Source organism: Chrysemys picta, chromosome 1 (assembly GCF_011386835.1).
Source record: "Chrysemys picta bellii isolate R12L10 chromosome 1, ASM1138683v2, whole genome shotgun sequence".
Classification (NCBI taxonomy): Eukaryota; Metazoa; Chordata; order Testudines; family Emydidae; genus Chrysemys; species Chrysemys picta.
In genome coordinates, this window is record NC_088791.1 from 255,303,439 (window position 1) to 255,327,608 (window position 24,170).

Genomic DNA, 24,170 nt, shown 5'->3' on the forward strand with positions numbered 1-24,170 from the left:
AAAATCCTATGGCCGTGAAATTGACTAAAATGGACCGTGAATTTGGTAGGGCCCTAACAATTCATAGGGAAGGTTAGGTGCCTGAGAATGGGATCCACAAAAGTCAACGTGCTGAGTGGGAAGCTGCCTTAGCTAGCCCATAAGAAATGTTGGGTCAAAGGGAGGCACCTCTCTCAGCCTGGAATGCACTGCCTTGAATGCTCTCCGGCAGTTAGGCGTGTAGGCCTATTTCTGCCACACACAAATAAACATAAGAATGGCCATACTGGGTCAGACCAAAGGTCCATCCAGCCCAGTATCCTGTCTACCGACAGTGGCCAGAGGGAGTGAACCTAACAGGTAACGATCGAGTGATCTCTCTCCTGCCATCCATCTCCACCCTCTGACAAACAGAGGCTAGGGACACCATTCTTTACCTATCCTGGCTAATAGCCATTAATGGGCTTAACCTCGATGAATTTATCTAGTTCTCTTTTAAACCCTGTTATAGTCCTAGCCTTCACAACCTCCTCAGGCAAGGAGTTCCACAGATTGACTGTGTGCTGTGTGAAGAACTTCCTTTTATTTGTTTTAAACCTGCTGCCCATTAATTTCATTTGGTGGCCCCTAGTTCTTATATTATGGGAACAAGTAAATAACTTTTCCTTTCTCCACATCACTCATGATTTGATATACCTCTATCCTATCCCCCCTTAGTCTCCTCTTTTCCAAGCTGAAAAGTCCTAGCCGCTTTAATCTCGCCTCATATGGGACCCGTTCCAAACCCCTAATCATTTTAGTTGCCCTTCTCTGAACCTTTTCTAATGCCAGTATATCTTTTTTGAAATGAGGAGACCACATCTGTACGCAGTATTCAAGATGTGGGCGTACCATGGATTTATATAAGGGCAATAAGATATTCTCCGTCTTATTCTCTATCTCTTTTTTAATGATTCCTAACATCCTGTTTGCTTTTTTGACTGCCGCCGCACACTGCGTGGATGTCTTCAGAGAACTATCCATGATGATTCCCAGATATCGTTCCTGATTAGTTGTAGCTAAATTAGCCCCCATCATATTGTATGTATAGTTCGGGTTATTTTTTCCAATGTGCATTACTTTACATTTATCCACTTTAAATTTCATTTGCCATTTTGTTGCCCAATCACTTAGTTTTGTGAGATCTTTTTGAAGTTTCTTCACAGTCTTAATTATCTTGAGCAGTTTAGTATCGTCTATAAATTTTGCCATCTCACTTTTTACCCCTTTCTCCAGATCATTTATGAATAAGTTGAATAGGATTGGTCCTAGGAATGACCCTTGGGGAATGCCACTAGTTATCCCTCTCCATTCTGAAAATTTGCTATTTATTCCTACCCTTTGTTTCCTGTCTTTTAACCAGTTCTCAATCCATGAAAAGTTCTTCCCTCTTATCCCATGACAACTTAATTTATGTAAGAGCCTTGGATGAGGGACCTTGTCAAAGGCTTTCTGGAAATCCAAGTACACTATGTCCATTGGATCCCCCTTGTCCACATGTTTGTTGACCCCTTCAAAGAACTCTAATAGATTAGTAAGATATGATTTCCCTTTACAGAAACCGTGTTGGCTTTTGCCCAACAAGTTATGTTCTTCTATGTGTCTGACAATTTTATTCTTTACTATTGTTTCAACTAATTTGCCCAGTACTAATGCTAGACTTACCAGTCTGTAATTGCTGGGATCACCTCTAGAGCCCTTTTTAAATATTGGCGTTACATTAGCTATCTTCCAGTGATTGGGTACAGAAGCCGATTTAAAGGACAGGTTACAAACCATAGTTAATAGTTGCGCAATTTCACATTTGAGTTCTTTCAGAAATCTTGGGTGAATGCCATCTGGTCGTGGTGACTTTTATTGTTCAGTTTATCAATTAATTCCAAAACCTCCTCCAGTGACACTTCAATCTGTGAAAATTCCTCAGATTTGTCACCTACAAAAGACAGCTCAGGTTTGGGAATCTCCCTAACATCCTCAGCCATGAAGACTGAAGCAAAGAATTCATTTAGTTTCTCCGCAATGACTTTATCGTCTTTAAGTGCTCCTTTTGTATCTCGATCGTCCAGGGGCCGCACTGGTTGTTTAACAGGCTTCCTGCTTCTCATGTACTTAAACATTTTGTTATTACCTTTTGAGTTTTTAGCTAGCTGTTCTTCAAACTCCTTTTTGGCTTTTCTTATTACATTTTTAAACTTAATTTGGCAGTGTTTATGCTCCTTTCTATTTACCTCACTAGGATTTGACTTCCACTTTTTAAAAGATGCCTTTTTATCTCTCACTGCTTCTTTTACATGGTTGTTAAGCCACAGTGGCTCTTTTTTAGTTCTTTTACTGTGTTTTTTAATTTGGGGTATACATTTAAGTTGGGCCTCTATTCCATGCAGTTTGCAGGGATTTCACTCTAGTCACTGTACCTTTTAATTTCTGTTTAACTAACCTCCTAATTTTTGAATAGTTCCCCTTTCTGAAATTAAATGCCACAGTGTTGGGCTGCTGAGGTGTTCTTCCCACCACAGGAATGTTAAATGTTGTTATATTATGGTCACTATTTCCAAGTGGTCCTGTTATAGTCACCTCTTGGACCAGATCCTGCGCTCCACTCAGGACTAAATTGAGAATTGCCTCTCACCTTGTGGGTTCCTGTACCAGCTGCTCCAAGAAGCAGTCATTTAAAGTATCGAGAAATTTTGTCTCTGCATTTTGTCCTGAGGTGACATGTACCCAGTCAATATGGGGATAATTGAAATTCCCCATTATTATTGAGTTCTTTATTTTGATAGCCTCTCTAATTTCCCTTAGCATTTCATCGTCACTATCACTGTCCTGGTCAGGTGATCGATAATAGATCCCTACTGTTATATTCTTATTAGAGCATGGAATTGCTATCCATAGAGTTTCTATGGAACGTGGATTCATTTAAGATTTTTACTTCATTTGATTCTACATTTTCTTTCACATATAGTGCCACTCTCCGTCCCCCCCCCCCCCGGCAAGACCTGTTCTGTCCTCCTGATATATTTTGTACCCCGGAATGATTGTGTCCCATTGATTGTCTCCACTCCACCAGGTTTCTGTGATGCCTATTATATCAATATCCTTCTTTAACACGAGGCATTCTAGTTCACCCATCTTATTATTTAGACAGTGGTGGTGCCCCTCTTATAATCTTTAGCTCAATGGTTGGAATACACTCCAGGATGTGGGAAACAGAGGTTCAAATCCCCCCTCTGCTTGACATGACCTCATATTTTCCACCTCTCAGGAGAGTGCCCTAACCACTGGACTATGGGGTATACTGGGATGGGCCTCTATCCCTCATATTGAATCTGTTCCACTTTGTATAAATAATTAAATAGTCATTGGAAAAGGAACTGGAATTTGGGTCTCCCACAGCCTGGGGGAGTACTCTTAACTACCGGGCTGAAGTTTATTAAGGAATCACCACCACTTCCTCTCCTTTGTGTGAGGCCCAGTCTGTTAGGTGGCCTCTGAGAATGCCCACCTGATTGTGTCCCGCAGGTGGGATAGGTGGGGGAATGCCTCAGTTGAGGATCCCACCATAAAATAGGCACTTGGCATCAGGACGTAGGCATCTGTGTATACGATCACTAGCAGATTTTTAGGCACTTGGCAGACTTTATTAGTGGAAAATTAAGTGCCTATAAGTTTAGGCATCTACTTGGGGTAGGTGGCAGCTGAGTGGGGTTTTTGAGGATCTAAATTTTGCACTGCCTAAAGGGGTAGTTAGGCAACTAAGTTCATTTGAGGATCTGCTGCCTTGTACTATTTTGCTTTCTCTTTCTCCAGTTAATTAGCACCAATAAGTAAATGTTTGCCCGAGGGTGCTGGTGTAACATTAATAAAGGCTCATAAGTATCCCTAGATAATTGCTGTCAAATATAGAGCAAATTCTATTAAAGTTATATCATAATCTACTTGGAGACGGGAGGTCTGTCTCAGCGATTTGTATACTTAATTGCATCAGCGTTCAGTGTAGATTTATTATGGGAGTAAAGTCCTCTTCCACTAAGTTGTTGGGCCGTGTAGTCCGTTTAGACAGTTGTGTATATTTTGCAAAGTGAATAATTATCTTTAATTTTGATCAGTTACTAATTTCTCCAGTCCAAAACAGTATAATTTTTTATGTTTAGGTTATTTTATATGCTTAATAATATAGTTGTAAAATCTAAATCAAAATTGTACTTTGCTGCCAGTTTCTTAGTCCCTGCCGACCTTTGTGAAATTATGCTTTTGGTATGGATGGCCATGAGTGCTTATCTGCTCTCAGATATAGGCCACACACCCTGACTAGGATCAAAACTATACCTCTTCATGCCATTTGAATTGTGTAACCCACAAATGAACAATCAGTCAACAATGTTCAATCCAATCCTCCTTCCCAGGCTTGGCTGCTCCTCCGGTTCCTAGCTCACAGCTGCTCAGCCCACGAGCCCTTGGTCAAAGCAGCCGCTTTGTGAAGCACGTTTCTTTCCTTTTTATGTCCGTCCGTCCCATAAGGCTTAATAGTGTTGCCATGTGCTGTGGAGCTGGCTTCAGCAGCTGCCTCTAGAACAGACCATTAAACTCTTCCTGCCCTTGTCCAATGTGAGGGTATCCCCCCTCTTCATAATGTGAAACACCTATTTAGGGGGGAGGGATAGCTCAGTGGTTTGAGCATTGGCCTGCTAAACCCAGGGTTGTGAGTTCAATCCTTGAGGGGGCCACTTAGGGATCTGGGGCAAAATCAGTACTTGGTCCTGCTACTGAAGGGGGCTGGACTCAATGACCTTTCAGGGTCCCTTCCAGTTCTGTGATATATATTTTTTTTGTGGGCCAGATCCAGTGTGCTTAATAAATTAAACCTATAGCAGATTCGGGATTTGAGGAGATGAATTAGGAGATACCAAATCCAGTGCTGGGATCCTTAGGATCTCTCGGGGGCAGGGGGCAAGAAGGGGGGAAACTAGGATCCTGACATAGCTGCAGAAACAACAACCAAGCCAGCTCAGCATGAGGAGACATTTGGGGACAAAGGGCCCACTGCAGCAGATATGAAGCTTTTTTTATATTACATTTACCAATGGTGGCTAATTTTGTAGGCTCAGGCCTGGGGAAGAGTTTCTTGGTTTTTATAAAGGGTGGATAAAGCCTTGCATAAAGGAGCAAGCATCCACCTCTTTCTAAGTCACTTCCCCAATCTCCATGGCATAAGAGGCAGAAACTGACCATTACCAGCACTCCTGGGGCAGTTTCCTTTTAAATTTATAGTCTTTGCATCCCTCATTGAGCTCCCCTTCGGGTTGTTGATGAAATGAGCCTTACGCCATTTCTTGCCAACAATTCCACCTCCTGTAGGAAGCGTCAGGGGGCTATTGTTACCAGTATACATTAGAGCAGTCCTGAGGATATTCCGGCTTGTGCTGGGGGCTAAAAGTTACCTTTGCTTGGATTTTTCTCCCAGAATAGCTTACCCAGACCTGATGATCTGGCCCAAGATGTCCAATTTTTGCTACGTCACCCGTGAAAGACCTAACGTGCCTGGTAGCCAGGTTTTTACCCCCATGTTAGCAAAGTTCTTCCCCTTGAACAAGTAACCAAGATCAGGGATCTTATAAGGACTTTACTTTTGATACCCATCTGGCAGGGACACCATTTTTTAGGATTATGGTTTCCTGTACAGACACTAGAGTAGGCTCCCCTACGTTGGAGGTCTCCTAGAACTTCAGGGGTGGAAGGGACCTCAGGAGATCATCTAGTCCAATCCCCTGCTCAAAGCAGGACTAATCCCCAATTAAATCATCCAACAGATTTTTGCCTCCAAGGCATTGCTGCTGTCTTTATGGGATACTGACCACATCCAGATCCCTGGAGGACCACTTCACCCTCCCTTCAACTCCCATCCAATCTCTGAAATAATGGGACCAGACCAGAGATCTGACACACATACACAGCTTCTGAGGACCTGGTTATGAGTAACACATTTAATCCCATTGTTGCCAAGGGAAGTGTTCCCCCTCAGAATGCAAGAGGAGCATCAACTGGCTGAAGATGAGAGCAATTGGAAATGCCATAACAGCCTCCTTCTGTCTGATTTAGAGCGACAGCTGCATTATGGTGAAAGAGACAAACTTTTGAGGTCTCTGTAGCTATGTAGAGCTCTGTGTAACTTGAAAGTTTGTCTCTTTCACCAATAGGAGTTGGTCAAGTAAAAGGTATTACCTCATCCACTTTGTCTCTCTACTATCTTTGGATGAACATGGTTACAATAACACTACAAGCTGCATTATGGTCATTTGCATTGATAACAAGGTGAAATTCACAGCTGAGAACAGAAACCATTTACAATCCTCTCTTGGAGGATCTTTCAGTTTTGGCATGCTGTATATATGACAAGCTCAGCTCCCAGGTTATCTTATTGATTCCCAGCACCCTCTCCAGGGGAATGAAATCTGGACAGTCAGTTTTCCTCAAGGAGAGGGGACTTCCTAGTTTGGCTTACATGCATCAAACAACAGCAAAAAGTTGGATATTTTGTGCTCTGGACATTGAGAGGAAAACAAACACACACATGGAAGTTAGTTTGACTAATTACATGAAAAGGTATCTATCTCACACATGCTTTTTTTCCATTTCAGCTCTGGTGACCAGGAAAATCAAGGATAGTGAGCTCTGTGTAGCTCAACAAGCCTTGGTTCTCCTCTCCAGAGGACTTGTCAGTCCATCTTCCATAGTGATTGTTCCTCATCAAAGATTACATGATGGGTTACCAGTATGCTGCCAAGATCCAGGCAAGTTCTTATTGGTGGCCTAGAAAATAGAAATTAACTTGAATTAATGTGGCTACTCTGAGCATCTGATTTTGTTAGTCCAGAATGTAGGCTCTACTGCCGTAAGGTACGTCTTCAGTTTCAGGAGTGCTGAACATGATCTCTGTGCAAAAGTTCCAGTCAAGGCCTGCTGATGTTTCCTTTTTGACAGATTCATCAAGGCCACAGTACTTTCATGTGGCTCTGCTGGTGTTCTACAGACTTCTCCTGGAAGAGAGAGTTTGGCATTCCATACCCACATTTCTAGAATCGTAAAAGCAGTGGTGAAACTCTGCCAGCCTCTCAAACTACCCAGCACCAGCTGGAAGCTGAATTTATTTCTGAAACATTTAATAGAGCAGCCTTTTGAGCCTATGGCTCTTTGTATTTCCTCTTTATTTAAATTGGCCCCTCTTGTGACAATCATCTTTGCAAGATGGTTCAGTGAGAGTACCTTGCCAATCAAGAAACTGTTTCTACAATTCTTTCCTGACAAAATAGTTTTAGGAACAAGTACAGAATTCCTTTCTAAAGTTGTTTCTGACCGTTAAATTGGGACATCACATTGCATCTGACCCAACCAACCTCATACTAAGGATTTAAGATGGCATCACCTTGAACACTTGTAGAGTTGTTGAATTTTACCTGAGACAGAACAAAGTCTCTCAGGCAAACAAATGCTTTGTTCATCTTTAATGTTGGCAAGAACAAAGACCTAAAGGCATCCGAAGCAACCTTCTCTTGGTGGGGTAATCAGCTGGTGTTCAGTCTTATAGGAAGGCTGTTAAAACTTTCTTCCAGGCTAAGAGCACATTCTAGGACAGCTGTTCCAACTTCTTGGAGAGAGAGGTGTAGAACTTCGCTGAGCAGTGACCTGGCCATCTCTTCAGTCTTTTATGAAGTGCTACAAGATGGTTATCACCTTCTCTTTTAATGCTGCATTTGATGGCTTGTTTACCTGGTGCATTAGTTTGCACTTGAGGGATATAAATTCTACTGTATACTGCTGTGTCGCATACTATCTGGCCCATGTAGACCCTGCTAGTGCACACTAAAAGTTCCCTAATTTGTATTAATGTAGTGCTATTTGAAATTGGACATTAATGTGCACTAAGGAATTTTTAGTGCTTAGCAGCAGGGTCCACTTAGGTCATTTAGTGTGTCACACCCATGCGCACTGGAATTTAGACTCCTCTAGGGCAGACTAATGCACCATGTAGACAAGCCCTGAAACTTGCAGTCTGCTGTGCTCCCTATATCCTTTCCATTTTTCTCTCCTTCCCTTTTTTTTTTTGAGTCTTACTCAAATCATCTTCGCACTTGCTTTGTTCCAAGAGCTAACATTTCTACACAATAACTGGAAATATTCTGGGAATTGGTATGTAAATTAATGTGCTGACCTGGCTGCAAAATCTCTGTTCCAGGTTTAAAAATGCCTGTATTCTGCCTTTACAGGATATGGGTACTTACTTTGAACCAATGTGTGATGTGTGGTGTGCACTGCTGCATGCAAATACCCATAGCGATGTTTGTGCCCGCACTGGGCACAAACAAGGTGTGGTACTCCGTGCAAAGTTATTTTCTGTGTTTTCTTTAATGCTGATTTGGCTTTAACCCACTCTATCTTTTTTCCTGCTGAAAGTGAAACAATGCCCTAGCAATTATGCCTGTAAGACAGATACATCTGCATATAAAAACTGAAGCTTGATGTCCTGGAGTGGAGATCAGATTCTGGGCTGGTTACTCTGGCATGTTTATATAGCAGGATCACAAGATGGACATTTCTTTTGTTTGGTGACCTTCCCTGAAGATCATTCAGACACTTTAATATTCATTCAAATACTGTTAACTTTTGGGATGAACAAAATCCATATTTTGCAATATCTGAAAAAAAAATTGCAGCTAAGTGAATGTGACAAAAAAAAGGGGGATATTTTCGCTATAGTTGCTATTTGTAAATATCTTCAAGATAGTAATGCACAGGTTTAGGTATACTAAAATATCTAATGTTGGAGTGCAAAGGAAGCTGTAAAATAGGGTGGTGCAGTGTTACAGGTACTCCCCAGTAGTGTCCAACGTGGCATTGGTTACTATAATGCTGTTGTTTGTTTTCACAAACCAGCACTTCATAGTTTGAGAGAACAACTGCTGAGAGGAGACCATAACCTCTTGATTTCAAAGGAACCATCATTTCACTGGTGCCTCTGTGGTTAATGTAAGAAAGGTGTTTTGCCATAAACTTTTCTGAGGTATTCAGCAAGGTTGGAAAGGGGTCGGCCCAAGCAGGAAGCCCTTGTCTGTGCCATAAAGAAAATAGCAAGTAACAAAATGAAAGCATCAAAGAACCAACAGGATGCAGTCCCAAGAGTCCTTTCTGGCATGTTGGTCCTCCTTGAAAGTTAGCATTGAGTGAAGAGTGACCTTAAAATTCATTTCATTCAAACAGACTGAGCTCAAGTTTAAAGTTCAAGGCATTTTGTTTTTTCACCTGTTTCCTACAGTTTTAAGAAACTTCTGAAGAATTAATGTGTAACTATATCTGGTCACTGAGCCAACACTAAGAATGTTTCTCAAGGGAAAATAATGTTACTGTATAAAAGGGAGAGAAATGGATACGTTTCTTAGTTGCAAGAAAATATTTCAACAAAATATAACCCAAACGGCTGTTACCATGATCCCTAACATCCCTGGTGCTGCTGCACTCGTACAGTCTCCTTTAAAAATCCCTAAAAAGATCCAATAATTGTCTGAAAAATTGTGGAAAGGATATTTTATTATGGGATTTACCGTTGGACATATTAGGCTGTGGTTTTGTTTTAGAGACAACCTTGGAATAAAGATTCTAATTGTGACAGTTTAATCTAATCTGCAATTACAGGTTGACTAAGCTAACATTTAGCAATAGGTCTGGCCATCCCTTTCACATAGTGTTTGAATAGTTAGGCAGTAAGGTGGGGAGGCACTAAGCAGAGACTCAGTCATTAGACAGGCTTATAAGGGAATACAGTATTTAAACCTTGTTACTGCTCATGTTCAGCACCAACCCTGTTTGTTTTCTAGCATTTTTATAGCTGGCTTTTACGCTAACCCAATTACAGTTTCTAATTTCATGATCCTAAAACCCAGTTACTTTAACTTCTAGTATTTAAGTCTAATCCTGACAAAATGACTAGTGAGAGGTTGCATCAACAGTTTGACAGGCTGTCACTCATGGTTAAGAGAAATAATTTGAAGAGATGACATACAGATTTCACTCACATTTTCCCATGTCATTAAAATTTAATGACTGTAGTATGAATATTTCATGAAAGTACTTTTGAATGGGTTTGTTTTGCCCAGGAAGCTAGTGTACATTATAGGGTCTGATTTTCTGTAGTCTAAGGTAGTAAAGGTATGAAGTGTCAAACTGGATTACCTGAAGAGGCACCTTGTTTGTTTTCACTGTTGAATATTCAGTCTAGGAGTACAGCCTAGAACTATTTAGAGTGTGGTTTAGCAGTTTGTTGAAAGTCCTAAAATTTGATGCTGTTCTTTAGTCTCTTGCCACAAGGTGGCTAAAAATGTACTTATATCAGACAAAATATAACTATCAGAAATTATGCTAATAATTTGTAACTGTTTCTGTGATGCAGTAAGCAACAACTAGGCTGAGAGACTGGATTTATTGTTTATTATGCAGAGAACTGTGTAACTTGTAGTCTCCTGTAAGAACATTCAGCAACTATCTTCATCAAGTACATATGTTCACTGCTCTTGTTTGGACCATGGTTAATTTTTTTTACAAAAGTTTGGCCAGGATTAATGATTAGTTTTAAAGTGTATTTACTGCAAAGCAGGGCAACAGCTTTTTATTGTTGTGTGTTTTAAGAAGTCACATTTTTTGAGGCAAAGCGGCTCAGGCCTTGATAGATTAGACAAATATGTTACATTTAGATGAGGGACAGTGATTGAAACGTCCATTCCCTAGTTGATCTTTACATGGTAAATTCCCTTTTTTAAACATCATGTCACAAACTGGAACTTTTAGCAGAAACCAAAGTGGTAAATGGTGTGGAGTGCTGGGACTGCATTAGCTATTTTAAAATAGATTCAAATGAAATGATACTAAACATTCAAGTACACTTTGATAGAAGAAAATGTGCTGCATACATTTCTCATTTAACAGTCCTCCCACTAGAAACTTTTTCAAAGAGTAGCTTCAGATGTACAGTAGGGAAAATCTTTTGTTTAATGGAAATGAAGCATATCTTTTTCTTACAGATGCACCATTTACTATTGAGCTTTTTGTGTGCATTTTAGTTTCTCCTTTTTATATTTTAACTTATTAACTCTGACAAGTAACCTCTTGGTTGTGAACAATTTAATTCACAATTCATTTTTCTGATTCAAAGTGAACACAAGTGCCCTAATCCCCTAATGGGAATTAATTGCATGTTTCAGTGCTTAACTCTGATCTTTCCTCAATCCCTACTGGGACAAGTTTCTTCCTGAAGGATCTGTGTTTGTTATTCAAAACACAAGCTGAAAGGTGATGATTTTTCTTATAAAAGGGAGCCAGAGCAACCGAATATTAATGTTCTTTTTATTGTAAGGGAATGAGCTGTGTCCCAAAACTCATTTGATGTCATGAATGGTAAATTATACTGAACTAACTTGACAACACACAGACCAAATCAGTGTGATCTTTTCCCCCCCAAGTGTGTGTGGGGGGGAAGTTTGGTTTTTATTTTGTTTTGGGCCAATGATATAATATTGTGGAAGTAGTCATTTTTTTCTCACTGAAGTAATAGCATTATTCTAATGGTCAAATGGGCTGCTGCCTGTTTTAAATGACAATCCTGTAGACCAATAATGTGCTCTTCCGAATAGTCCAGCTCTTCCCCATCTGCCATAAATATTTGGTAGATCACTAAAATAAGAACAATTAGCAGAAAACACGTTAATTCAATTTTGCTTTTAAAGGTTTTCTTACTATTTGAGTTTTGTCTAATAAACCTCTTTCAAAAAGGAGTGTTAAGCTCACCTCTGTTAGGCTGCCAGACTGCTATGTTGGGTGAAAATGAGACAGTCTCAAGGCAGCTTAGTGACTGATAGTGAAATTTGGAAGCGCATCAAACAGTTTGAAACTACTTTTGTTACACACACAAAAAATGGGGGAGGAGTAGATAGTCTTGAAGATAGCCAAGGAATGATGAAGCTAGGGGTTTTTTTTGTTTGTTTGTTTGTTTGTTTTCATAACACCCCCCCTTTCTTCCACACTAAGCCCTAGGGCTGTTGTACTCCAAAATAAAACGAAGATTCAGAAAAATTCAAGTGACACTCAGGAGTGGTCTAGGCAAGGTAATGTAAGTTAAGGTTGAAGTGCATTGGCAGAACTGGATATGAGGATTTGGCTAGGGATTGAACAACATTCTGTACTTGCCTTCTACCCCAGCTGAAGTCAGGCTGTTGTTTCACTTTCATGAGCACTGAAATTCACCATTTGCCCCTGCCCCCCAAATGCTGGGTGTAAATCATAACATTTGTACTGTTCATTCAGAAAAGAAAGGACTTGTAGTTGATAAGCTTGTGAGAACACTGTCCTCTGGTACCACCCAGTCCGTAAATTGTCATTTAATAGTTGTTACAAGCACCCCGGAGCACCTTTTTCTCTACATGTCCTTGTACTTGTGACCATTGCTTTCAACTATCAGTGACTCAGTTGTGATCTAATTTTCCCTGCATCCCCCCACAAATCTGGTATTCCTAGTATTTTCACTCTTTGAATTCACAAATGCTGACTCACAAAACTGAGGTTACAGAAGATTCTTCAGCACATTACATGAAACAACCTCACATCATACTAGGCTTTTGCCACTACACTTTTGATGTGCCTCACTTTGGGACATTTCCTTCTGTTTCCTATAGGCACCCTTGTAAAATCCTCTCCAATCACTGGTGCTACTCATCCTCTGGTTCCTAAGGCCAGAGCTCAGGTTACTGCTACTATAAACATCAAGGCTCTGATCTTGCTTTAATGTTGGGACCAAGCTTGCAGCATCCTATGGAAAAATAAGCCTTATTGTCTCCTTCTCATCTAAATGCTCTCGTGCAACATAGCATGATGATGTGTTGCTATGTTCAAACACTTCAATTTTGCTTTTAAATGACTAACTCCACACCACTGTGTTATCTTGTGTGACAAGTAGCCATGCAGACATTCATACTGAAATGTATTGCTTCTGTTCTAGGGCAGCAGTGCACTTTCTTCAGTGTGAAATAAGGACTCTCAAATGTGCTGTGAGGGTAGCCACACACTTTTCCTCTGTTGAGGTGGAAAACACCCAACTGGCTGTGACTCACTCATTGCTATCGCTAGTCCCAATAAATCAAATGCAGTCTTAAAACCTGCTACGCCCAACTGTCCAAATTGTGATAATTAGCAGAGGAACAGACAGTTAAAAATGTAACTGCTACTGTACATTTCCACATTGGTTTCGGTAAAGGACATGTAAATTGTAGTGCAGTTGTTTTGGTAACTGAAATGGCTCCCCAGGTTGCTTTTGGTTTGTCACAAAGCACCGTAGCATTAGCATTGCTGTAGCAAGGGTCATGTAAACATGTGAAAGAAAGAGCCAGCTATGTTCTAGTTCAGAGGTTGGCAACCTCTGGCACCGGCGGGAAGCTGCGGCCAGTACGTCTCTCAGTCCGCGCCACTTCCCGCAGCCCTCATTGGTCTGGAACGGCGAACCGCGGCCAGTGGGAGCAGCGATCGGCTGAACCTGTGGAGGTGGCAGGTAAACAAAGAGGTCCGGCCTGCCAGGGTGCTTACCCTGGTGAGCTGCATGCCAGAAGTTGCTGACCCCTGTTCCAGTTTCACTATGGTTCAAAAATACATTTGGTCACTATTGTGGCTGCTGTAGTGAAAGAATGGAAATTAATCTGTTTATAGGAAAGAAAATGAAAGATTAATAGAATTTTCCCAAACAATTTTTATGCTGGATTTGAGCACAATGGATAGATGCTGTTGCTGGAATTTATCTGTTTAAAAATTATCATGTAAGCAGGGCCGGCTCCAGGCACCACCTTAACAAGCAGGTGCTTGGGGCGGCCAAGGGAGAGGGGCGGCACCTGCGGCAATTCGGGGACGGCAGGTCCCCCACTCCCTTTAGGAGTGAAGGACCCTCTCGCTGAACTGCCACCACCCATCGCGGCTTGCTTTTTTTTTGTTTGGGGCAGCAGAGATGCTGGAGCCGGCCCTGCATGTAATAAAATTCCCTTGCTCAGTTATCGTTCCAGATAGTTTTGTGTGTGCATGTACCTTCAATGCAAATTGTACACTGAATTTTCAATTTAATATATTTTATGAACTAGATTATTAGTAATAGTTATTTTTGTCTGTTTCTTCTGTAGGTAGAATGGCTTGTGTTTTTGTGTATGGAACCCTTAAAAAAGGCCAGCCCAACTACCAGCACATGATAAATGGTACCCATGGGAGAACAAAATTCCAAGGCAGGGGACGCACCGTGGAGAAATACCCTTTGGTGATTGCAGGAAAATATAACATTCCTTTTTTGCTGAACATCCCAGGAACTGGACACCATGTTACTGGAGAGATTTATTCTGTTGATGACCAGATGCTGCAATTCCTTGATGAATTTGAAGTTTGCCCAGACATGTATCAACGTACTCCAGCGAGAATTGTAGTAGTAGAGTGGGAAGGTAAAAGCAGTGCACCTGAAGAGAGGCCAGCTGTTAACAGCATTATGGAATGCTTTGTGTACAGCACAACTACCTACCAGCCAGAGTGGATAAATCTCCCTTACTATGACAATTATGATTCCTTAGGGAATCATGGTCTTCATTATGTGCTACGTGAAAGTAGAGATTAAAAATGGAAGGTAACACAATGTATTAAGAAAATGCACTAAACACATGTTGATCACAAGCCTCTCTCAAGTAAATCTAGAATACTTTTATTGAAGCACCTAAGACCTTTTGTAACCTTTCTAACCACAAAAGCATTGATTCTAAGGGCTGGTCCACACTAACACCCCACTTCGAACTAAGATACGCAACTTCAGCTACGTGAATAATGTAGCTGAAGTCGAAGTATCTTAGTTCAAACTTACCACGGGTCCACACGCGGCAGGCAGGCTCCCCCGTTGACTCCATGTACTCCTCTCATGGAGCAGGAGTACTGGTGTCGACGGTGAGCACTTCCGGGATCGATCCCAGAAGATTGATTGCTTACCTCCGGACCCGGAGGTAAGTATAGACGTACCCTAACATCATTATAATAGAGATACAGACTCTAATGCCAAGCCTAGCAAAATTTTACTTGTTCCCTCGGCCAAGATGAATAATTGTTTTTGATTGGTGAGCAAAATACTTTGTGTTTGGGTTTTTTCTTTCTTTTGTAAAATCAAGGTAAAAGGGCAGCTGAGTAGAAGGAGTCTTCACACTAACTGGTAAAGTTTCATGTCAGTTTTGTAAAACTGGTAAAATCGTGCTACTGCAAGATAATGAAATATGGCTGATTTCAGTATATTGGAAAAACAGCTCAGATTACTTCACGACACTCCTCAGTCAGTATATGTCTCAAAAGAAAACAATGACATCCATGTCAAATGCTGTAAGAAAAAAAAAAGTGATAGAAAAAGTAGTAAAGAGAATTAAAAAAGCCCAAAAATAGAATGAACTTCTCACTGTGAGGTGTAACAAACTCTGCTGAATTTTGTCTGTTAAAGCTAACTTGATTGTAACAATTGTTTGTAAGATCCCCTGGGTTTATAAAATGTATTAGGATAAAATCTTGGGAATGTACAGGAGTTAAATTTAAAATGTTTTTATTTTGTCCCACTAGACCATACCAGCACTTTTGGTGCCATTACAGTCTACTGAGTAAATGTTTGCTCAGGGACTTGGTAAAAGCTGATTTTAGCTGCCCCATACATTATAGAACTGTTTTAGCAAAGTACTTAGTGATATAATAGCTCATAAGTCTCTAGGAAATCTTTAATGCAAAAATCACAAATCCATGAAACTGAACTGTTTTTTGGTAAGCAAAGACCTTCTTTAATATTTTTTAAATGTAAAAAAGGATTTAGTCATTTTTTTTCTTTTGCACATAATTAGGTTGACATAAGTTGCCTTATGTTGACCTAACTATAGCATAGGTTAGGACTTAGTCAGGATAGGCTTCAGGCCTGCCGAAATTACTCTTTCTGTGGCCTTAGACAAATCACTAAGGGCTTGAGGTAGAAATAACTCAGAAATCACGGACATACTCTCAGCCAAACTGGAGATAGCCCAGTAGTAAGGTTCTAATGTCACTTTCACCCTGAAATGAAAATACCTCTTGGATCAAACACTTCAAAGTGGGCCTTTGACTTTCATTTTCTGTTAGAAATTTTCCTCAATGGGATTTAGGTAAATTTCTATCTAAATCACTTAAATAATTTTGAAAATTTTACCCTTCTCCATTATGGAGGGGCCACAGGCATGCTAGATAGGAGGAGGAGGAGATCTTTCTAGTAATTGTAATGGTTAGCTACTATAGACACTAGGTGAGAAACTGGTGGCATTCCTACCCAAAGCAAAACAAACTACTACTACTCCCCTCCTAGGGACTCTTGGGTAGCAGTACAATCCAGAGCAGGGCTGATGACAGAATTAGGCTCACAGGATAAACACTTCATAGAATATCAGGGTTGGAAGGGACCTCAAGAGGTCATCTAGTCCAACCCCCTGCTCAAACTTGAACTGAGACTGCAGCAACCAGGTTTGTGGGAGCTGCACACAGCAGGCTTAGGGTTTAATGCAGTCTTGTAACTGTGGGTGGGGTGGGGTGGAAAGAAACCTCTGCAAAACTACCTAAAGTGAGGATTCAGCTCCATGGCAGATAGTCTTTAAATGTGGGACCTGTTTACTTTCAGGGTGATCTCTGCCATTCAAGAGAGCAGGGGTGCTGCTGGTCAAAGGTCAGTAACCACTATCTACAGCAGCATGTTAGGATGCTGGAGAAATTAATTTTAGTTTGGAATAAAGTATAAACAAAGATCCAACTTCAACTGATGATTCAAAGTAGTTTCAGATTTAGTACAACTTTCTTTCCCTCTGGTTATTTGTAAGTAAAATAATGCAATTCTTATACTGCAGCTTTACAAGAACATGTTTAAGCAGAGCGTAAGTTACCAGTTTGGTGGTAACTTTCAGTAAACACTCTGGCTCACGCTTCCTTTTGCCTGCAGTAGACAGTAATTACAAATGCTCTTTTGTTTTAAAACCAATTGAAAATGTTCTGCACAAAATACACCTGATTACTACCTCAGCTGGCCTGAGGCTCTAGAAGTAATGTGAGGAAGTGTGAGGGGTTTTCACCAGGAATCTCAGTTCTTTCAGCTTTGTAAGAACCACAGTAGGTTACTGGAGACATACATACATTCATTTTTACCAGTCAGGAATATAGACTTGCTTCTCTTCCTTTATAGCATCAACCAACGATGGACTATGTTTAGAACATCTGCTGCATTTTTTTTTTGTCTTGGTGGTGGTAGACTTGTTCCACATTTTCCAATTTACAGACATTTTCTAGGTAGAGGCTTCAAAATTCTATGCCTTACAATGCATCTGAACAGAAATCAAGCACTTAGTGAGTAAACAGAGCAATTTCCCCTAAACAATAACTACTGATTACTTTTTCACTTTTATCAACTATTCTGTACAGTGGAGCTCATGCACATTTGAAATGGCAGTGGCTGACACTGAATATTATGTACTTTAAAATACATTCAAAGAGGCTTTACTTAAGCAGAAATGTTCAGTTTTTATTGATTTGTATTTGATACTGAAAATCAGGAGAATTACAAATCTTATGTACAATTATTTATAGAAATAAAAATCTGACATCCATTGGTGGTCTTAATATTTGTCTGCTGGATAGAGAATGTCACTCAAATACGACTGTGTAACAATTGCTCCATAGGAATGTCTGTTTTACAACCTTCATTTTACATGCTGGAGATAAATAAAGAGTTAATTGAACTGTATGGTGATATGAAGGAAGCATGTTTCATTCCAGTTCTATGAGCAGATCTCCTTCCCCAACAGTCTCACCAGCTTTACAGTGCACAGCTTTCACCTACAGTGGGAAGGTGACAAGAATTATTAAATCTTCCCTGAAAACATGGCTGTGTAAGTTCTTTAGCATGCGCAACCTACACTAGTGCATATACCTGAATGTACATACACAGAATAAATGATGGACTGCTGAGTAAGAATACTATACTATAATACCTAGCGCTTTATCAGTAGATCTCCAAGCACTTCACAATCTTAGGGTGACACTTTCTGCAAGGCAGCCACACAACCTTAATACTACCCCAGAGAGATGTCAAGAAGAACTCAGAACATCACTGTTACCCCCCTTCCTAAAAAAATTAAAAATAAAATAAAAAGTAAAAATAAAAAGGTTAAAAAGAAGTCAAAGAACCATAGTTGTCAAATAAATGCAATTGTATATTCAGTTTACTCTCCTGTTCACAAAGTCAATTTCCTATCTTTTTTTAAACTAGTCCCACATACCCAGTATATGGGATTGCAGAGTATAGAGCATGTTTTATTTCAATATGTACAGCTCAACAGCTTGTAGTAGCTGAAGACCCTACACTGGCAAGAACATAGTGGGATTATTTTTAAAACAGATCTTTATTTCTAAATCAGTTTTCCTCAAACCTGCCAGACCCATACATCTGAATCTTTTAAATAGCTACTTTTAAATTCTGAATGCAAAAAGATCCCCCAAAATTAGTGTGAAAACACTTTACTTAATTAAAAAGAACACTTGTCTGTTCTCACAGCAGTTTCAGCAAATGGGATCCCCTATGCTTTCTGAAATTTACTGGAGTCACCTTGGCCAATGCCTATTTCTGACGCATGTAGAGTCTAGAACCTTCATCAGGCAACCAAATTGCTCCCTCATTTTTATTCATTTTACAAACATCCATAATAGATGCAAATTAAATAAAACCCAAGCCACTTGTTTTAGCAGTTCAGAATATAAAAATGGATTTTGGATGTGGAAGACAATTCAGAGGAAAAAAGGGAAACTGAATATCTTCCAGCTGAAACCAATGAAACTGCGGCATGAACTAGATTCAAAGGGACAAACCTAGTCCAGCACCAAGAGTACCAAAACACATCTCCGCAAAGGCATTACGTTGTATTTGCTGTGGGAACCATAACTGTGAACTTTAGAATGTTTGACCATGTCATTGTTTTTCACATTTGATAAATAAAATAATTATATTCTAATAGCTTTAGTGAACTGACACTGTTTTACTATCTACATCTCCAAATTGTTTTTATTTTCTTAAATTACATCATTTTATTTTAAAATAGAGACTCCGGGGGGGGGGGGGTATACAAAGAGACCACTTAGAGCTTAGATACTACTTAAATCCTGCTTTAAAGGTTTAAGAGGGACATAAATGACATATTGGGCATGGTACAGGCCAAATTTTACCCATAAGCAGGGGGGAAGGGCATCTGGACAGAGGAATAGAACATTACTGCTATCAGGAGGTGTGCAGGAACTTGGGAGGAAGCTCAGAGGCTGGCTAGGGGGTCACAAAATGAATCAGTCAGAGTGAAGGCAAGGGTGGGAATATGTAAAGGTTAATTTAAACTAAGAAAGAAGGAAAATAGAATTTAAGTAACCACTGCAATATGAGAATAGATTAAAAACAATGAGTAAATAAATGAGAATTAAGAAGAAACAAGTAAAGATCAAAACTAAACTGTAACAAATATTAAAAATGAAAAGTAATAAATGTAAAAGAAAAATTAAACCTGGTCTTATAGCAAAAGAATTAATACCAAGAGGCTAATAGTCAAGGGACAACATTACAGTAATAGGAAAGAACGAGAGAGGCATTCACGTTGCTCCCTCGTCCTCTTGCCATATTTTGTTTATCTAGGTCATGGTCCTGTCTCAGGATCTGCTAGTATCACAGTACATGAAGTTAAACATATATGTGTTTGCAGGACTGAGGTCTTGCATTGTTTATTCTTTGCAGCAGGGATCTGTCTGTAAAGAGCCTAGAACACTTCTGGACACTCCACGTTTAACAACGTCCTCATCAAAAAATGCTCAGTCTGGAACCTGTTACTTTTTTTAAAGCAATAGTCTTTTCTAGGGTAACACCACTCATCTACACTACTGATGTATTTTCCATACCTTGTTCCAAGTATCAGGACAATGTGAAATTAATTTGCAATTAAATTAATTAAATGTACAAGAAGAGATCTCTGCTGTTAACTGCTCTCTGAAAATATGGAATTTGGAGAACTGACTGCATCTCCTCTAATCCTTCAAATCAATCTAAGGAACAAATCATTTTGAGGAACTCATTTACATTAATTTTTGCAGCCTGTAACACCACTTCATGCTGTGTCATCTAAGTCTTGTAACTCTCTAATAGCTTTCCAGGCAGATGTAAATGTTAAAAATTAAAGGTACCTCATTTTGAAAGATCTAGAAAATGAAAAACAATTGCACTTCTAATCCTTTAATTTACCACAGCCCTCCTCTCTTGTTTTTGTACATTCTGTCCAATTTGACAAGTGACATGCAGTTTAAAAAGATGAGACGAAGCATACCTTGCCAGTTTTAGCAGCGATCATACTGTTCTGCATTTTCATAGCTTCAATTACACAAATCTCCTGCCCTTCTGAGACCTGGTAAAATTAAAGCAGCACAAAAAATGAGGATAGAAGACTTAAATGCTCTAAACTTGCATCTTCTGTCTGCAGAATAAAGTGATTAATTCCTTAGGCAAAGTTTATCAAAGTCTAAAAAGTTTTTCCACAGAAAAGCTGAAACCAAGTTGTCATATAGAAGTCCACAGCACAAGAAGTGCGACATGTCATGGTTACCTTTAGCTAATCAAAATTAAAACAGAAAAGGAATCAATTACGTAGTGGGTGGAGGAGGAGGAAGAAACAAAACAAAAACAAAGTGATCCCCTCCAATCCCACATTTGCAACTTGTACTTTCCAAACTCACACTTTCCAGCAGCCATCACACTCTGACATCAATAAAGGCCTGAACAAAATTTAATTTGTGTGGTTTTTGACTGTGGAGTCACTGCTGTACTTCCCTGGCTCAGATCCATATGGATACTAATCCTGATTCAGGAGCCAATAAGTTTCTTGGCATTAGTCCTATGGAGAATGGACTAGGGCCTTTGACTAGTGCAGAGCAAGAATGCACACCTTTGCACGTCACTATATGGATGGTAGCTGATGCCTTTGGACTGCTTAGAAGGAAACACCAATTTTTATCCATCTGGGAGGGCTCTCGGAGGCAAAATGACAATTTTCACCACAGCTGCCAGCTCTTAAAGGGAAACTCTCAAGTTTCCTCTTTCAGCTTATTTGCACTGTGTTAACAGACATATACAAACTCAAGGTCATAAGCAACCCACTGTGTAGCTCTACTTTTGGGCTGACTATGGCTAGGAATCAGATTCTCTCTTCAGCGCCTTTGACTATGCAAAGGAAATAAGCCACTTGAGGTTTTATGCTGGTTATGCAGGTTACCCATTTACGGTGGTGGGGGGAACCTTCATGGTCCAAATTCATCGCTGGTGTAATCCCACAGACTACAAGGATTGTTTTGGAAACCCTGTGATGATCATTGGAGATGGCAGTCAACAGATTTACACTTTGGATGGAACGGGCTGGGCCCTGTGTGCCAGCTGTCATGCCTTTGTGGTTTTGTTCAGTGTAAGGATGAACTTTCCTGAGACATCTGGGTAATCTTCATGGGTTTCCACTGTGTCTCTTATAGTGCACGCAGTTTTAGTGCCTTTGAACTCTGTCTCCTCTTTTCCTGCATTGTTCAGATGGTGGTATTTTTTGGTACACAAACACGAAGGGATGTGATTCCCAGTGATGGTCTATGCAGTCTTGGGCATGTTGCTTGTCTCCGAGTATTGTAACCTGGTATCCTAGGACCCATTAGTGAGGGTGTACTATCCCACAGAGAGATATGAGGGCAGTCAGCAAAGAAACCATGGATGTGAATACATTGAGTGTCTAAATGTTATGTACTAAAGATATGCATCTCCCCTAACTCTGTTCTGGGCTGGTGTGTCCCCTGCTGAAACCTCCAGGATCCTGAGGCAAGCCAGAGAGATATTTATTACTTCTAGATTAAAAAGCTTCTGCACTATCCCTCTGTCAGACTTACCAACAGCAGTATGAGAGTTTTGGAATAAGAGCGGAAAACATTGGCTCTAAGAACTCTGCATTCTAACCAGATATGCTGAACAATTAACATGAACCATTGTAAATACAGAAATTCTGTCATGAGAGTCAGGTGAGCAGTTTAAGTCATTAACACTGAGATTCTATGTATGGTACCAAACACTTGTTCTCTATCCCGTCTCTGCCTATCTTTTGTCATTCACCTCCCCCCCCCCCCCCCAGGAGTACAAACAAGAGAAATCAAAACCAAACCCACCCACATTACAGTTTAGCTACAGTTGAGACACCAACCTACTAAAGAAAGAAAATTCAGAGATTTAAGACCATTCCATTACTGCAGTCTTAGAAAAGTCAAGGGCCATGAACAGAGGACTGGGCTCCAGGAATTCATAAAATGCTCATCCCGGCTCTGCAACTGATTTTCAATGTGACCATGGGCAAATCGCTTAGGCCACAATTTTCAAAGCCGAGTTCTCAAAATTAGACATCTAAAGCAGCAAAGTCAATGGGAGCGGTGACAAGAGCTCTGAAAAACATCTGGGCATTTAGGGGCCTAAATATGGATTTGGTGCTTAATGTCAAGCACACAAGTTGTCCCAAGCGCCTGTGCAATTCAGTTTCACAGTCTGTAAAATGGATCACTTGGTCAGATGGTTGGCACATTAATCAGTTAATGTTTATGCAGAGCCTTAAAAATGTATTAACTGTCTAAATGCTAAGTAGAGTTGTCTCTGTGCATGTCCGGTACTGCAGTGCAAATGGATGGAAATGAGTGAGAATCAGTATTCTGTATTCCTTGGCTTCTGTTTGATGCCTCAAATTCAATGTAGTATTTTTGTGTTTGATAGAGATGTGTGTTTACAGGGATGATAATAAAAGAGTTGGGCTTTATAAAGAAATCAAAAAAATCCAACACACGAAAGTAACTTAGTCAACATCTAGTATTCTTATTTATTTAGAAGACAGAGCGTGCTTTTTGTAAGTACCCAAAGTTAAAATGCTGTGACAGTACTTCTGATAATGTGCAATTTGTTTAAAACTACTTGGTGAAAGCATCACTTAAGCACAGAAGTTTAATCACAGTTCTTATGTTAAATCTTTATGATTCCTTTCATTGTACAATCCTAAAATTAGGCATTTGTATCTCTATTTTCTTTTGCACTCTTTTGGGCTTTGTCCAATTTCTTTCATTACATAATTGTGTGTATCCTTTAGCCTGTCCGTATTATTTAGCCTGTAAATGAAGATCTTAGTGGTGTGTACAACTTCTTCCTTCCTCACTTATTTAAGGATTAATCCGGGCTTTTTAAAGTATTATGCCTTTTTTCACATGTTCTATTTCTTCCCTATGTATGTTAAACAATTAAATCCAATTTTGATTCACAATCAGCTTTACATTTTAAATTTATAGGGACAAGTCATTGATGACCCAAATTTGTCAAATCAAACAAACAAATAACCCCAAAATTCTGATTAGTTTGCACTGGCTCAGACCAATTTGTTCTGTTTGTTAAAAAGAAACAAGGATTTTTTTGTTTTGTTTTTAATAGATTTATGCTATATAAAATCTACATTTAAATTGCTTGGATTAATGTGAATATGAAAATGGACAAGTCAGATTTAGTTTCTAGAATGCATTTTTAGTGTAATTCCAAATATTTCAATAGTTAATTTTTTAAATCCACTTTTATTTCTTAAGCAGATCCAAAAATGAAAGGAATTGAAGAGAAGGGAACCTAATATCCAACTGCTTCTAACAACAGAGATATGAAATTTTGGAATAGCAAATCCCATTTTAACTCTTTCTCTGTGTAATTTAGGGACTGCATGGTCTTATTTATCCAATCTTAAAGAGAGATTACAGAAATATGTGGAACTGTCTTCAGTGTTTTTCTAACCAAATAATTCAGGATGAGGAGTGGAAGTGGAACTTGAAAAGTAGCAATCTTGAGCTATTTTCATTATGCATACAGGAGGAACATAAGGATTAATTGTACTCCCAGAGATGGCTCTTTAAAATTCAGAGGTACAATAAGACATCTGAGGGCATTACTACTGAGAGATCTTTGTGAGTATAGTACATGTCTCTAAGAC

The 24,170-nt window shown here is 39.7% G+C and overlaps 2 protein-coding genes across 9 annotated transcripts in view; one reads left to right on the forward strand and one right to left on the reverse strand.

Moving 5' to 3' along the window:
• GGACT (gamma-glutamylamine cyclotransferase) overlaps window positions 1-17,854 on the forward strand; it is a 37,723-nt gene extending 19,869 nt beyond the window's left edge. For 2 of the 5 annotated variants that reach the window (XM_005303882.5, XM_065592393.1), the window contains one exon: window positions 14,217-17,854. In XM_005303882.5, coding sequence (XP_005303939.2) covers window positions 14,222-14,695 — 474 coding nt within the window. In that variant the 5' untranslated portion in view covers window positions 14,217-14,221 and the 3' untranslated portion in view covers window positions 14,696-17,854. Of the gene's footprint in view, window positions 1-8,179; window positions 8,203-14,216 lie in introns of those variants that run through there. The other 3 variants (XM_065592398.1, XM_042843640.2, XM_042843641.2) reach the window with 2 other exon arrangements.
• Window positions 17,612-24,170, reverse strand: part of PCCA (propionyl-CoA carboxylase subunit alpha) — a 387,774-nt gene continuing 381,215 nt past the window's right edge. For all 4 annotated transcript variants that reach the window (XM_065592346.1, XM_042843639.2, XM_024101904.3 and 1 more), the window contains 2 exons: window positions 20,466-20,543; window positions 17,612-17,946 (listed from right to left, as the gene is read on the reverse strand). In XM_065592346.1, the coding sequence (XP_065448418.1) occupies window positions 17,878-17,946; window positions 20,466-20,543 (147 nt within the window). In that variant the 3' untranslated portion in view covers window positions 17,612-17,877. The remainder of the gene's footprint in view (window positions 17,947-20,465; window positions 20,544-24,170) is intronic.